Source organism: Mirounga angustirostris, unplaced genomic scaffold (assembly GCF_029215605.1).
Source record: "Mirounga angustirostris isolate CCGP_5_RB_7025 unplaced genomic scaffold, mMirAng1.0.hap1 SCAF_9, whole genome shotgun sequence".
Lineage (NCBI taxonomy): Eukaryota > Metazoa > Chordata > Mammalia > Carnivora > Phocidae > Mirounga > Mirounga angustirostris.
Genome location: NW_026991717.1, coordinates 92,231,337 through 92,248,147, shown reverse-complemented (window position 1 = coordinate 92,248,147; position 16,811 = coordinate 92,231,337). Strand labels below are relative to the sequence as shown.

The window sequence follows — 16,811 nt, the reverse complement described above, 5'->3', positions numbered from 1 at the left end:
CAAAGTGTTGTAAAATGACAGGCATATTCCTATTAAGTAGATTTGTATGAGGTTTAATAGGCATATCCAAAAAGCATTGATTTAGAGCTCTGAGTTAAGGGAAAGAGCATTAACAAATTTAAGTGAATCCAAAGCAAGTGACTAGGAGGGAAAGGATCTTGAAACTTCATGGTATGAAAACCAATGGAACCAACAGTTAAACTTGAGAGGTATTGTATTCAAATACATAAAGAACTGCTACACAGGTAAACAACAGATCAAAACCATTTTTTGTATCTAGAAGATAAAACTAAATCAATGAGAAAAAGGTAGAAAGGCAGATTTTTCAACATAAGAAAGAATCTTCTTCTATACAGGGTTTCTACATAGGGAATAAACCCTTATAAATACAATTTCCATTAACAGACATTCAAGTTGAGGCTGAATATGCATTTAATAAGAACACTGAATGCAGACCAAAACCACAATGAAACATCACCTCCGACCTGTTAGGATGCCTACTATCAAAAGATCAAAACATAACAAGTGTTGGTGAGGATATGGAAAAATTAAAATCCCTATATACTGTTGGTGTGATAGTAGAGAGGTGCAGCTGTTAGAGAAAATGGCATGAAGGTTCCTCAAAAAATTAAAAATAGAAGTACCATAGGATCCAGCAATTACACTTCTAGGTATATATCCAAAAGAACTGCAATTAGGATCTCAAAGAGATATGTGCACCCCATGTATACTGTAGCAGTATTCACTATATGCAAGAGATGTAAGCAATCCAAATGTCTCACAGATGAATGGATACAAAAAATGTGGTGGGGTGCCTGAGTGGCTCAGTTGGTTAAGAGTCTGCCCTCAGCTTGAGTCATGATCTCGGGGTCCTGGGATACAGCCCCACATTGGGCTCCCCGTTCAGTGGGAGTATCCTTCTCCCTCTCCCTCTGCCCCTCCCCCTGCCTGTGCACTCTCTCTCTCTCTTTCTCTCTCTCTCTCATATAAATAAATCTTTAAAAAAAAATGTGGAATGTACATACAACGGAATATTATTCTGCCTTAAAAAAGAAATCCTACCATTTCCTATGAAGGAACCTATAGGAAATTATACTAAGTGAAATAAGCCAGTCATAGAAGCACACATACTGCATGATTCCACTTATAAGAGATACCTAAAATAATCAAACTCATACAAGCAGAGAATAGAATGGTATTGCCAGGGGCTGGGTGGAGAGAAAAATGGAGAGTTGTTGCTCGAAGTATCTAAAGTGCCAGTTACATAAGATGAATACATTCTAGAGATCTGTGTATAACATAGTGCTTATAGTTAACAAAATGACATTGTTCTTCTTAAAATATTATTAAAAAAATTGCTGCAGAAACCACTCCTATCTTGATAGGTAATTTGACCAGATGACCCCCAATGTTCCTTCCAAATCTTAAAATATAACTATAATGTTGTGATTCTTTAAAAGCCCTAATTAAAGATTAAGTAAAATTTAAAAGAAAAAAATTTTAGTTTCTCATCTTCACAGTATTAAAATTTCAAGGTATTTTCTTGATATCACCAAAATCTCTGTAGTTCTTAAAGTAGTAACACTCTCATTACTAGCTACACTCCCTGGCACCAAAGAATTTCTCACTGACTCAGAAACACCAGGAACTTGGTCTACCTTGGACACGATCCCATGTAAATTAAAAAAAAAAAAAAAATTTTGTTTTCTCTTTTGCAGAAAGGGAAAGAAACCATTCTGTCTCCTTAAAGCAATTCCAGAGACACCTAATGTTTTTAAATCTTTTAACTCTTTGATGTTATATGCAAATCTCTGTAAAGTCTGAGCAAGCCTCTAGTTAGCGTTTCAACCATAGATGTTTTTCTTAAGGATGTAGGATCGCTCTCTGCAGTGTAAACATCAAGGAAGATAGTGTCCCTATCTCCCAGTCAACAGGGAAGGTTAGCCTAGGCACCATTCTCTTCACTATATGCATGCAAAGATAACAGAAGTCTTATTATTTCTTTGAATAAAGGCAACAAAGCTAACAGAAATGGCTACCTCAATTACCAGGTGATTTGGGGATGAACTATGAAAGTATATACTGCTATCCTCTCATAGGACAAGTTACTATTAATCTTGAGAATATGTATGTAAAGAATCATAACTGCCTGAAGGGATGTATAGGATAGAATTTCTGTCTTTGTATTATCTTAGTGGATTGTTTACGATGCACACTATAAGCTGATTCAGTGCTTATTCAATAATAAAAGTTTTCTTCCTTTTCTACATTTTGTAAAGAGGATTCTCTGGGTTGGTAGGACATTTTAATTTTCCCAACATTGAGTTTCTCACTTTGTTCTGTCACTGTCTCCTTCCCTTTGCCACAGGAATAATCTCTTATTCTTTCCAACACCCATACCATCCTAGAATGTACACTGAGTTTCTCAAAAAGGAAATATATCAACATACAGCCCGCTAACAACAGGGAAAAAAATACATGGCTCCAATGCAAAGTTTTTTATTTACCGTTCTTATAGGAAAAGTGAGAGGACTTCCGCTGCAAGTTCCGAGGCTTCTCTGGTTCATAGACACCACATGTGATGAACATTTTGTGTAATTCTGGATTGATTCCATCAGGAACCATTCGTGGACTTCCTTGGTAAAAATGAAGAACCTGCCTGTTACCTGAAATAGCTTTATAAATACTTCTTTTGTTGGACTGACTTTGATTATAAGTCTGCAAAGAAAAATGTCAAATTACATTATTTCTATAATAGTCACTTAGCCATAATAAGAAGTCATTATATTTGTTTGGATTTATTATAAACGGTAAATTAAACTCTGATCCACTTAAATACTGAGAATATCTATTATCTTGAATTTGAGACCTGTTCAATTAACTCTTGAAAATCAGTTCAAAATTTAGTATTATAAAAGCCTTCATAACTATATTGCACAAAGGAAATCTACCTTTTATTTAGGATCTTTCTATTTTTGAATAAGGTGAATATTTATATATATTAAATGTAAACTGCCTTTTTTTTTAATACTATTCCCGTATTCCAACTTGTTACTTCATCTCTCTACACTTCAGCTTTCTTCACTGTATACAAGAAAAACATCATTCCCTGTACAGGATTAAATGAAATAATGCATCTGACGCACTTAGAACACTGCCCAGGAGAGTAGGTACTCATTAAATGTGGACCATTATGATTACTTTACAGATAAGAAAACTAACATCTGAATACATAGGTTAAGTGGTTTGCCTAAGCTAATACAGTTAGAACCTAATTCCACACATTGATAGTACATAGATTTTTACAAGCTGCCAGATATTTAATTTATTGGAATCATTTTACAGATAAAATGAATGTTACATAATATGCTATAATCACATGAAAAGTATCAGGGGAAAAAGTCATTTTTCAGGATGATTTTTAAAGAGTCTATAAAACATTTTAAATCAATTTTTTATAACTGCCATAATTAATGAAAAAATCTTTAATATAAACCTACATATTTGCTCAAGGAAATGGTCCCACTGAGTTACAAGTTAGTTGATAACTTTAGTGTAACAAACAAAATAATATTAGGTATAACATCATATTCCAGGAAGGTCTGTCACTCAAGATTGTAGCAAAGTATGAATATAATTTAAGTTCCTTATCACTTTGTATAGGCATCAACAAACTTTTCCATAAAGGGCCAGAAAGTAAATATTTTAGGTTTTACAGGCCACATAATATCTCTGGCACATATTGTTGTTAGTTGGTTGGTTGGTTGGTTGATTGGTTTAGGCAACTCTTTAAAATGTAAAAACCATTCTCAGTTCACTGTATTTAAAAATAAAAGAAAAAACTAAATTAAAAACAAGAAACAGGCCTTAGAAGCACAGGGAAATAGTAAAACAAAATAGATATTGAGGGGCACCTGGGTGGCTCAGTCGGTTATGCATCTGCCTTCAGCTCAGGTCCTGATCCTGGGGTCCTGGGATTGAGCCCCCTCCCTCAGCCCCACCCCTTAGGGTTCCCTGCTCAGCGGGGAGCCTGCTTCGCCTTCTCCCTGCCCCCCAACTCGCGTTCTCTCTCTCTCAAATAAATAAATAAAATCTTAAAAAAAATTACTTTCAAATATTTAAAAAAAAATAATATTGATTTCTGTATCTAAGTATCTTTAAATTACTACTGAAGTAGAAAAATGCATTTTATATGGATAAAAGTTACAAAACTGAATCCAGTTAAAAAATTCTCCTAATTACAAGAAAAGAATACTCAGAATCTACTACAAAGTAGGGGGAAAAAATCAACCACAATTTCCTACAGATTGTTTGGACTTTGAATGTTAACAGACTGACATTTATCTTAAGCTCTATTTCTCAAATTTCAATTATCAAATCATGTTTCTACAAGTCCACTTACACGTTCTTCTCGTCCTTCGGCAAGGATAACAACAATTCTGCCTTGACGTTTGCGGCCGGTTCTACCCATTCGTTGTACAAGACGAATTGGGCTCTTCTGGGCATCAAAACATATTATAAGATCAACTTCTCCTATATCCAAACCTTCTTCACCAACACAAGTGGAAACCAATGTATTATAACCACCACTACGAAACTGTTTCACAACCTAAAATAAAAATGATTTAAAAATAACCAAATACAACTGTAAGAGACTTGTAGATCAAACACACTTATACCACTCACCCCAAAATGGTGAAATCAGATTACAAATCAGAACCCAGGATACTATGGAATAGGAAAAGTAGCAGCAAAATGGCAATATAAACCAAAACAGACTGTGGTAAAATGCAAAGGGCAATCCTAATTCTTTGCTTTCTTTTTTTTTTTTTTTAAGATTTTTTTTTTTTTTTTTTTTTTGACAGAGAGAGAGACAGCGAGAGCAGGAACACAAGCAGGGGGAGTGGGAGAGGGAGAAGCAGGCTTCCCGCCGAGCAGGGAGCCCGATGTGGGACTCGATCCCAGGACCCTGGGACTATGACCTGAGCCGAAGGCAGACGCTTAACGACTGAGCCCCCCAGGCACCCTAATTCTTTGCTTTCATAATGGTTGTGATGCCAAAAATGTTTGCTAAGTTTACACATAAATGAGAAACTCCAGATATTATTTGTCACTGAAGGGCCATGGGCAGGTAAACAGCCCAGAGCAATTACTGCTAATCATATCCTAGACCTAAATTTATTGTTAGGTCTATCTAAAGTAAAATTTTTATTACTCCTAAAATTCCTATCTTACCTTCTATACTGCCATTCCAATGAAGGGTAGCAGAATAAGCCATCCCAAAATATGACTGGGGAAGTTTAGGACATGCTGCCCCAAAATATACTGCTTTGATATACTGATTATTTTGAGCTATAGACACTTGAAAAACAGCAAAAGCAGGGAGAGGCTCTCCCTTTATCTGTCCATAAATCCCCTCTCTGGGATTTTCATCAACCAGAAAAAATGGACTCATCACAGGAGAGGAGACTAAAAGCCATCCTTATAGCCAGACAAACTTGGTTATAAACTATCACACCTCCCTTCTATTCTTCTAAGGGCCCATTCATCTTTCCCAAAAATCAATTACTCTCTGTCCTAAGAAGCCTATGTTCCTCCTCTCCTTTCCCTATTAATATGGTATTTAAGTCAATTCTAAGCCACCTTAGGAAGTTACTCATTTTTCCCTGCATATCTCCCATGTATAATATAAGGTATACATGTTAATAAACGTCATGATTTATATATTTGACTGTTTATTCAATATCTCTCTGCTTGATGTTTAAAACAATGCTACTCAGGGGCACCTGGGTGGCTCAGTTGGTTAAATGTCTGCCTTCGACTCAGGTCATAATCCCCAGGTCCTGGGATCAAGTCTGGCATCAGGCTCCCTGCTCAGCAGGGAGTCTGCTTCTCCCTCTCCCTCTGCCCCTCGTCCCTGCTCGTGCTCGCCTGCACTCTCTCTCTTTCAAGTAAATAAAAATCTTACAAAGATAAAAAAAAATTAAAAAATAAAACAAAGATACTCAAAGTGTAGTTCACAAACTGTTTATTACTGGTGTGGTTCACAAACTGTTTATTACTAGCCAACAACAACATAAATACAAAAATTAAGAGTAGGTATTTAGAAACTTGACAGAGCAATACTACATTTGTTGGCTTTAATAAGAAGAAATTTGGCTGTGAACATTGTTTTCATTAATTTTACTTTTTTTATTAATTCATTATTATTGTAATATTCAAAAGTATCTGTCTGTGACATACTAAGAGGAAATAAACTAGTCCTCCATCAATTTTCATAGTCAGAAAAACACTAATCTCATAGACATGCCAAAGTTAACTCATCCAGAACCAAACTCCTGATATTTCTCTCCAAAACCTGCTCTTCCTGTAGTCTTATCTATCTTCATTAATAGCAGCTCTTTTCATTTTTCAGGCCAAATTCCTGGAGTCATCCTTGGAGTCAGCCTTCACACTCCTCAATCTCATACCCCACTCTAATTTGCCAATAAATCCCCTCAGCTTGACCTTCAAAATATATCCAGAATCCAACCATTTCTCACAACTTTCCCTGCTACCACTCTAGTCTAAGCCACCATCAGCTTTCACTTGGTATCACAATAAGACTTCCACTTGGTCTTCCTGTTTGCACCCTTAGTCCCCTATACTTTATTAAGATAGCAACCAGTGTGATTTTTTTTTTTTTTAAATATAAACTAGGTCATGACCCTCCTCTGCTTCCAACTCTCCAAGGGCTTCTTTTCCCATCTCACCCAGAGTACAAGCCAAAGTTATTAAAATGGAAACACCCCACTTACATGACCAGACAGATCATCTAAGCAGAATATAAAAAAGGAAGTGGCTTTGAATGACACACTGGACCAGATGGAATTAACATATATTCAGAACATTCTGTCTTAAAACAACAGTATACACATTTGTTTCAAGTGCACACGGATCATTCCCCAGAACAAATCACATATTAGATCACAAAAGAGGCCTCAAACAGGGGCGCCCATGTGGCTCAGTTGGTTAAGCATCTGCCTGTGGCTCAGGTCATGATCCTAGTGTCCTGGGAATCAGCCCCACATCTGGCTCCCTGCTCAGCAGGGAGTCTGCTTCTCCCTCTCCTCCCCCCCTCCCCCTCACCGCTCATGCTCTCTCTGGCTCTCTTTTCTTGCTCAAATAAATAAATAAATAAAATCTTTTAAAAAAAGAGAGAGAGACCTCAACAAATACAAAAAGACTGAAATCACAGCATGCACCTTTTCTGACCACAATACTATGAAACCAGAAGTCAACCACAAGAAAAAATTTGGAAAGACTACAAATACATGGAGGTTAAACAACATGCTGCTAAACAAAGAATGGGTCAACCAGGAAATCAAAGAAATAAAAAAAAGATACATGGAAACAAATGAAAATGAAAACACAATGAACGGTCCAAAATCTTCAGGATGCAGCAAAAGCAGTCATAAGAGAGAAGTATATAGCAATACAGGCCTATCTCAAAAAGCAAGAAAAAATCTCATATAAATAACCTAACCTTACACCTAAAGGAGCTAGAAAAAGAACAACAAAAGAAGCCTAAAGCCAGCAGGAGAAAGGAAATAATAAAGATTAGAGCAGAAATAAATAATATAGAAACTAAAAAAAACAACAGATCAATGAAACCAGGAGCTGGTTCTTTGAAAGAAAAAAAAAAATCAATAAAAGTAATAAACCTCTAGCCAGACTTATCAAAAAGAAAAGAGAAAGGAACCAACTAAATCATGAATAGAAGAGGAGAAATAACAACCAACACCACAGAAATATGATTACAAGAGAGTATTATGCAAAACCATATGCCAACAAACTGGACAACTTGGAAGAAATGGATAAATTCCTAGAAACAAAAATTACCAAAACTGAAACAGGAAGAAATAGGAAACTTGAACAGACTAATAACCTGCAAAGAAACTGAATCAGTAATAAAAAATCTCCCAAGATACAAAAGTTCAGGGCCAGATGGCCTCACAGGCAAATTCTACCAAACATTTAAAGAAGAGTGAATACCTATTCTTCTCAAACTATTCTAAAAAATAGAAAAGGAAGGAAAACCTCCAAATTCATTCTATGAGGCCAGCATTACCCTGATACCAAAACCAGATAAAGATTCCACTAAAAAAGAGAACAGGCCAATATCCCTGATGAACATGGATGCAAAAATTCTCAATAAAATACTAGCAAACCAAATCCAAAAATACATTTAAAAAAATCATTCACCACGACCAAGTGGGGTTTATTCCTGAGTTGCAAGGGTGTTTCAATATTCACAAATCAATCAACATGATACACCACATTAATGAAAGAAAGGAAAGGAACCATATGATCCTTTCAATAGATGCAGAAAAGGCATTTGACAAAGTAGACAAACTACAACACCCATTGATGATAAAAAACCCTCAACAACATAGGTTTAGAGGGAACATACCTCAACATAATAAATGCCATCTACGAAAAACCCACAGCTAATATTATCCTCAATGGGGAAAAAATTGAGAGCTTTTCCATATGGTCAGGAACAAGACAGGGATGTCCACTCTCGCCTTTGTTATTTAACATATTATTGGTAGTACTAGCCTCAGCAATCAGACATCTAACAACAACAACAAAAAATAAAAGGCATCCAAATTGGGAAAGGAAGAAGTCAAACTTAAACTACTTGCAGAGAACATGATACTTTATACAGAAATGCCAAAGACTGTACCAAAAAACTGCTAGAACTGATAAACAAATTCAGCAAAGTTGGATACAAAATCAATGTACAGAAATCACCAATACCATACACCAATAATGAAGCAGCAAAAAGAGAAATTAAGAATCAGTCCCACTTACAACTGCAGCAAAAACCATAAGATACCTAAGAATAAATCTAACCAAAGAGGTGAAAAGAATGGGGCACCTGGGTGGTTCAGTCATTAAGCATCTGCCTTCAGCTCAGGTCATGATCCCAGGACCCACATGGGGCTCCCTGCTCGGCGGGAAGCCTGCTTCTCCCTCTCCCACTACCCCCCCTTGTGTTTCCTCTCTCACTGTCTCTCTCTCTGTCAAATAAATAAATAAAATCTTCAAAGATGTGAAAAGAAGACCTGTACTCTGAAAACTATAAAACACTAATGAAAGAAACTGAAGCTGACACAAAGAAATAGGAAAACATTCCATGCTCATGGATTAGAAGAACAAAGATTGTTAAAATGTCTACACTGCCCAAAGCAATCTACACATTTAATGCAATCCCTATAAAAATACCAATAGCATTTTTCACAGAGCTAAAACAAACAACCCTACAATTTGTATTGAACCACAAAAGACCCCAAATAGCCAAAGCAATCTTAAAAAAGAAAAGCAAAGTTGGAGGCATCACAATTCCAAGTTATACTACAAAGCTGTAGTGATCAAAACAGTATGGTACTGGCACAAAAATAGACAAAAGATTAATAGAACAGAACAGAAAACCCAGAAATAAACCCACAACTATATGGTCAATTAATATTTGACAAAGCAGGAAAGAATATCCAATGGGAAAAAGAAATGGATGCATTCCTAGAGATGTATCAACTACCAAAACTGAACCAGGAAGAAATAGAAAACCTGAACAGACCTATAACCACTAAGGAAACTGAAGCAGTAATCAAAAATCTCTCAACAAAAGCCCAGGGCCAGGCGGCTTCCCAGGGGAATTCTACCAAACATTTAAAGAATTAATACCTATTCTTCTGAAACTGTTCCAAAAAATAGAACTGGAAGGAAAACTTCCAAACTCATTTTATGAGGCCACCATTACCTTGATCCCAAAACCAGACAAAGATCCCATCAAAAAGAATTACAGACCAATATCCCTGATGAACATGGATGCAAAAATTCTCACCAAAATACTAGCCAATAGGATCCAACAGTACATTTTTTTTTAAAGATTTTATTTATTTATTTATTTGAGAGAGAGAGAGAATGAGAGAGAGAGAGCACATGAGAGGGGGGAGGGTCAGAGGGAGAAGCAGACTCCCTGCTGAGCAGGGAGTCTGATGCGGGACTCGATCCTGGGACTCCAGGATCATGACCTGAGCTGAAGGCAGTCGCTTAACCAACTGAGCCACCTAGGCACCCAGGATCCAACAGTACATTAAGAGGATTATTCACCACGACCAAGTGGGATTTATTCCTGGGCTGCAAGGTTGGTTCAACATCGACAAATCAATGTTATACAATATATTAATAAAAGAAAGAACAAGAACCATATGATCCTCTCAACAGATGCAGAAAAAGCATTTGACAGAGTACAGCATCCTTTCTTGATCAAAACTCTTCAGAGTATAGGCATAGAGGGTACATACCTCAATATCATAAAAGCCATCTATGAAAAACCCATAGCAAATATCATTCTCAATGGGGAAAAACTGAGAGCTTTCCCCTTATGGTCAGGAACACGGCAGGGATGTCCACTATCACCACTGCTATTCAACATAGTATTAGAAGTCCTAGCCACAGCAATCAGACAACAAAAAGAAATAAAAGGCATCCAAATTGGCAAAGAAGAAGTCAAACTCTCACTCTTCGCAGATAATATGATACTTTATGTGGAAAACCCCAAAGACTCCACCCCAAAACTGCTAGAACTCATACAGGAATTCAGTAAAGTGGCAGGATATAAAATCAATGCACAGAAATCAGTGGCATTCCTATACACCACCAACAAGACAGAAGAAAGAGAAATTAAGGAGTCGATCTCATTTACAATTGCACCCAAAACCATAAGATACCTAGGAATAAATCTAACCAAAGGGGCAAAGAATCTGTACTCAGAAAACTATAGAATACTCATGAAAGAAATTGAGGAAGACACAAAGAAATGGAAAAAACGTTCCATGCTCATGGATTGGAAGAACAAATATTGTGAAGATGTCAATGCTACCTGGAGCAATCTACACATTCAATGCAATCTCTATCAAAAGACCATCCACTTTTTTCAAAGAAATGGAACAAATAATCCTAAAATTTGTATGGAACCAGAAAAGACCCCAAACAGCCAGAGGAATGTTGAAAAAGAAAAGCAAAGCTGGTGTCATCATAATTCTGGACTTTAAGCTCTATTACAAAGCTGTCATCATCAAGACAGTATGGTACCGGCACAAAAACACATAGATCAATGGAACAGAATGGAGAGCCCAGAAATGGACCCTCAACTCTATGGTCAACTAATCTTTGACAAAGCAGGAAAGAATGTCCTTCAGTCTCTTCAACAAATGGTGTTGGGAAAATTGGACAGCCACATGCTGAAGAATGGAACTGGACCATTTCCTTATACCACACACAAAAATAGACTCCAAATGGTTGAAAGACCTAAATGTGAGACAGCAATCCATCAAAATCCTAAAGGAGAACACAGGTAGCAACCTCTTTGACCTCAGCCGCAGCACCTTCTTCCTAGAAACATCGCCAAAGGCAAGGGAAGCAAGGGCAAAAATGAACTATTGGGACTTCATCAAGATAAAAAGCTTCTGCACAGCAAAAGAAACAGTCAACAAAACCAAAAGACAACTGACAGAATGGGAGAAGATATTTGCAAATGACATATCAGATAAAGGGCTAGTATCCAAAATCTATAAAGAACTTATCAAACTCAACACCCAAAGAACAAATGATCCAATCAATAAATGGGCAGAACACATGAACAGACATTTTTCCAAAGAAGACAATCAAATGGCCAACAGACACATGAAAAAGTGCTCAACATCACTCGGCATCAGGGAAATCCAAATCAAAACCTCAATGAGATACCACCTCACACCAGTCAGAATGGCTAAAATTCAGAAGACAGGAAATGAAAGATGATGGCGGGGATGCGGAGAAAGGGGAACCCTCCTACACTGTTGGTGGGAATGTAAACTGGTGCAGCCACTCTGGAAAACAGCATGGAGGTTCCTCAAAAAGTTGAAAATAGAGCTACCATAACATCCAGGAATTGCACTACTGGGTATTTACCCCAAAGATACAAATGTAGGGATCCGAAGGGGTACATGCACCCTGATGTTTATAGCAGCAATGTCCACAATAGCCAAACTATGGAAAGAGCCAAGATGTCCATCGACAGATGAATGGATAAAGAAGAGGTGGTGTATATATATACAATGGAATATTATGCAGCCATCAAAAGGAATGAAGAAGTCTTGTCATTTGCAACGACGTGGATGGAACTGGAGGGTATTATGCTGAGCGAAATAAGTCAATCAGAGAAAGACAGGTATCATATGACCTCACTGATATGAGGAATTCTTAATTTCAGGAAAAAAACTGAGGGTTGCTGGAGTGGTGGGGTGGGAGGGATGGCGTGGCTGGGTGATAGACATTGGGGAGGGTATGTGCTATGGTGAGCGCTGTGAATTGTGTAAGACTGTTGAATCACAGACCTGTACCTCTGAAACAAATAATACGTTATATGTTAAAAAAAAAAAAAAAAAAAAAAAAGAAGAAGGTAGCAGGAAGGGAAAAATGAAGGGGTGAATCGGAGGGGGAGATGAACTATGAGAGACTGTGGACTCTGAGAAACAAACTGGGAGTTCTAGAGGGTAAGGGGGTGGGGGAATGGGTTAGCCTGGTGATGGGTATTAAAGAGGGCACATACTGCATGGAGCACTGGGTGTTATATGCAAACAATGAATCATGGAACACTACATCAAAAACTAATGATGTAATGTATGGTGATTAACATAATAAAATTTTTAAAAAATGCTTAACCCTCGACAAAAATCCACATCATTTTTCATTCATATATAAATGTTAAGAGTAGTAATAATAACCTGCTAGATATCCGAACCTTTTAAAATACATATAATCAGATTCGAGATGGGTACAGATATTCTCTTTAAGACTCAGGAAAACCTCTTAGACTGTCCTCACCAGATACAGTCAGCTTAAACAGACTCTTCTGAGTGCAATGAGGACTGGTATAAAAGACATTTAAAGAATAGGATTCCTCTAACTAATGTTTACAAAATCAAGCTCTGTCAAAAATAATTAGATATTAAAGACACACCTAATTAAAAAAAAAAAGACACACCTAATTGTCAGTGACTATTCAAATGTAGACCTACAACTAATCTGCAAAAACTTGTATACAGTTATGAAAAAAAATCAATAGTCTAAAATTTCCAAAAAAAACATATACAGCACTTAGAAAACTGATGACTCTTATTCAGAGCATAAATGGATAAATGGTTTCCTCTGACCTTGTTTTTTTGTTAAGAGAGAGAGTGCACGGGGTTGGGGAGGGGGGTGGGCACGGTGGTAGAGGGAGAGAGAGAGACTCCATGCCCAGCACAGAGCCTGACACGGCGCTCAATCTCATGACCCTGAGACCATTACCTGAACCAAAATCAAGAGTCAGAACCGTTACTGACTGAGCCACCCAGGCACCCCTGGCTATATTTTTACATATTTCTTTTTTTTTTCCTTTTTTTCTTGTAGGCTCCACACCCAGCATGGAGCCCAATACAGAGCCTGAACTCACGACTCTGAGATCAAGACCTGAACTGAGATCAAGAGTTGGGACGCTTAGGGGCGCCTGGGTGGCTCAGTCATTAAGCGTCTGCCTTCGGCTCAGGTCATGATCCCAGGGTCCTGGGATCGAGCCCTGCATCGGGCTCCCTGCTCAGCAGGAGGCCTACTTCTCCCTCTCCCCTCCCCCTGCTTGTGTTTCTGCTTTAGCTGTCTCTCTCTGTCAAAAAAAAAAAAAGTAGAGTTGGACGCTTAACCAACTGAGCCACTCAGACAAACTTATTTTTAAATTAAGATTTTTAAAGTTTTTTTTTTTTTTTTTTTTTGAGACAGAGAGAGAGAGAGAGAGAACACAAGAGGTGGTAGGTTGAGAGGGAGAGGCAGACTCCCTGCCAAGCAGGGAGCCCAATGCGGGACTCGATCCTAGGACTCCGGAATCATGACCTGAGCCAAAGGCAGTCGCTTAACCAACTGAGCCACCCAGGTGCCCTAAATTAAGATTTTTAAATAACAGAAAAAATAAGCTCATTATTTCTTTAGAATATATAACTAACAAAACTTAAAACAAATAAAAGTAAACATTTACTGAAGGCTCTATAGTATGATTTCATTCAATGCTCACAACTCCAAGAACTATGTCTACAGATAAGGAAAACTGAGGCACAAGAAGTAAAGAAACTTGTTAAGTGGTAGGGCCAGGATTCCAACCTATGTAGTATGATTTCAGAGCCTTTCTGCTTAACCACTATACATTACCTTATTTGAAAAAAAGTCTCAAAACCACAAAAAAACACTTTTTTGATCTTTCAAAAATATGCTATGTTTATTTACATGTCTACTATAAAATTATTTTTAAGAAGTAGCTGATTGACCAATGAGTTCAAACAAAAGAGGCATAAGTACAAAGCTAATCAATTTTATTTTAGTGTTCATCATGTCCAAAAGTAATTACCTCCAATTGCTCCTTCTGGGTAAATCCCTTCATGCTTTTCCCTGAGGCATGGCCAACAAAAGTCATCACTCTAATAAGTGGCTGATGCTGTAAAAGCATTTCTGCAATTTCTTGAACACTGTCTCGAAATGAAGAGAAGATCATAACTCTGGTCTCATCACATTTCTTTTCAGAAGTGTTTTGAGCTATATAATAAAAAAATACTTTAATTAGAACTTTTTTTTAAAGCATATACCCAAGAACTATTTCAAGACAACCCTGAAACTATATACTAATGAATTTCTTTCAAAAAAGTAATTTAAGACATCTTAAACCTTTGCTGGTTTTCCTCCTACCTTCTCTAATAATTTTAATATTCTTGGCTCCCTACCTCTCGTTGGCTGTCATAATAAAATCCTAAACAAATCAAGCAAAAAATTACCTGAAACACTTTTAGCCAGTCCTTCAATTCATTTCTGATGCCAGTTATTCCCCTTTACCTTCTAAGTCAGAATCACAGAACTGTAGAGCTCCCACTGAATTCATAAATATTTCCTTTTCTTTTTGTCCACTAAAAGCACTCTCTCGGGGTGCCCGGGTGGCTCAGTCGTTAAGCGTCTGCCTTCAGCTCAAGTCATGATCTCAGGGTCCTGGGATCGAGCCCTGCATCGGGCTCCCTGCTCAGCGGGAATCCTGCTTCTCCCTCTCCCATTCCCGCTGCTTATGTTCCCTCTCTCGCTGTGTCTCTGTCAAACAAATAAATAAAATCTTAAAAAAAAAAAAAAAAAGCACTCTCTCAATCCAGGCCATGGGATTCTGTCCCCAAATCTATGATACTTTCAAGTTCTCCAAGGATAACTATAGAATACATCCTATATAGTCAATCACAAAGCTAATCTCAGGGTCTCTGTGCTTGGGAGGCAGAATACACAAGAACATGATCTTTGAGGGTGGGCCACTTAACTCTCTGGGTGATGTGTAACCATGTTAGTTAATCCCTTTAAGCTTTAATTTCTTCATATCTAAAATGAATGGAATATAAAGTATACAGACTTGCACATAGCAATTGGTTAATAATTGCACACACCAATTGGTTAATAATTGAATGTTGTATGGGTTTTCTGTATGTTTTCTTTTCTTTTTAAGCTTTCCTGTGATTTCTATTATATTAATCTCTATGTGCATGCCAGGGACTGCACTAAGCATTTTATTTATTTATTTTTAATATCTTATTTATTTATTTGTCAGAGAGAGATATAGCAAGAGAGGGAACACAAGCAGGGGGAGTGGGAGAGGGAGAAGCAGGCTTCCCGCTGAGCAGGGAGCCCGATGTAGGGCTCGATCCCAGGACCCTGGGATCATGACCTGAGCCGAAGGCAGACGCTTAATGACTGAGTGACCCAGGCGCCCCTGCACTAAGCATTTTATTTTTTTAAGTTGATTTTTTTTTTTTAAGATTTTATTTATTTATTTGAGAGAGAGAGAGAACAAGCAGGTAGAGGGGGAGAGGGAGAAACAGACTCACTGCTGAGCAGGGAGCCCTATGAGGGGCTTGATCCTAGAACCCTGGGATCATGACCTGAACCGAAGGCAGACGCTTAACCGACTGAGCCACCCAGGCACCCCAAGCATTTTATGTATTAACTCATTTAGTCTTCATAACAACCCTACAAATTAAATGACTTAACACATGTAAAGTTAATTCACAATACCTAAGGAAAAAGCAAAAGCTGTTGCAAAGAAAATTATTCTAGATAAACCTCCTTTGAATTACCAAGCCTCTACATCTGACCAACTCCTGACCAACTGCTACTTTCAATGCAAAGCCTATCACCTTCAACCGGCTACAGCCTGCCTTTCTACCTTCAGGCTACTGAAGGTCCTCTACCAAAGTCTCAATAAATTCCATATTGCCAAATCAATGCTCACTTTTTAGTTCATTTTACCACACCTCTCAGCAGCATCTAACACAGTCCACACCTTCCTACTGAAATAGTCTCTTCCCTCAGCTTCTCTGCCGTTCATTTGTCCAGTCTCTTTCTCAACCTCTTTTGTGGCTTTTTTCCTATCTTTTAAAAAAATTTTTTTTTTATTTTTAAGTAACCCCTACACCCAATGTGGGGCTCAAACTCACAGCCTCAAGATCAAGAGTCGCATGCTGACCAACTGAGAAAACCAGGCACCCCTCCTCTAAACTTTAAATGTTAGTATTCTTCAGGGCTACATTCTGGGTCCTCTCGTCTCTAAACTGTATTCCTGGTAATGGGATCATAACCATTCCTGAAACTTTAAATATTACCCTTTATGCTGTGATTCCAAAATTTATTCATATATATGTTAAGAGATTAAAAATAGCCCGGGGACACCT

General features: G+C 37.7%; 1 protein-coding gene across 2 annotated transcripts in view; it reads right to left on the bottom strand.

Annotated features, from left to right (window-relative positions):
- The window catches only part of FANCM (FA complementation group M), a 108,919-nt gene that overhangs the window by 72,864 nt on the left and 19,244 nt on the right, over positions 1-16,811 (bottom strand). For both annotated transcript variants that reach the window (XM_064570994.1, XM_045900781.3), the window contains exons 9-11: positions 14,465-14,649; positions 4,403-4,609; positions 2,508-2,718 (exon numbers count right to left, since the gene is read on the bottom strand). In XM_064570994.1, coding sequence (XP_064427064.1) covers positions 2,508-2,718; positions 4,403-4,609; positions 14,465-14,649 — 603 coding nt within the window. The remainder of the gene's footprint in view (positions 1-2,507; positions 2,719-4,402; positions 4,610-14,464; positions 14,650-16,811) is intronic.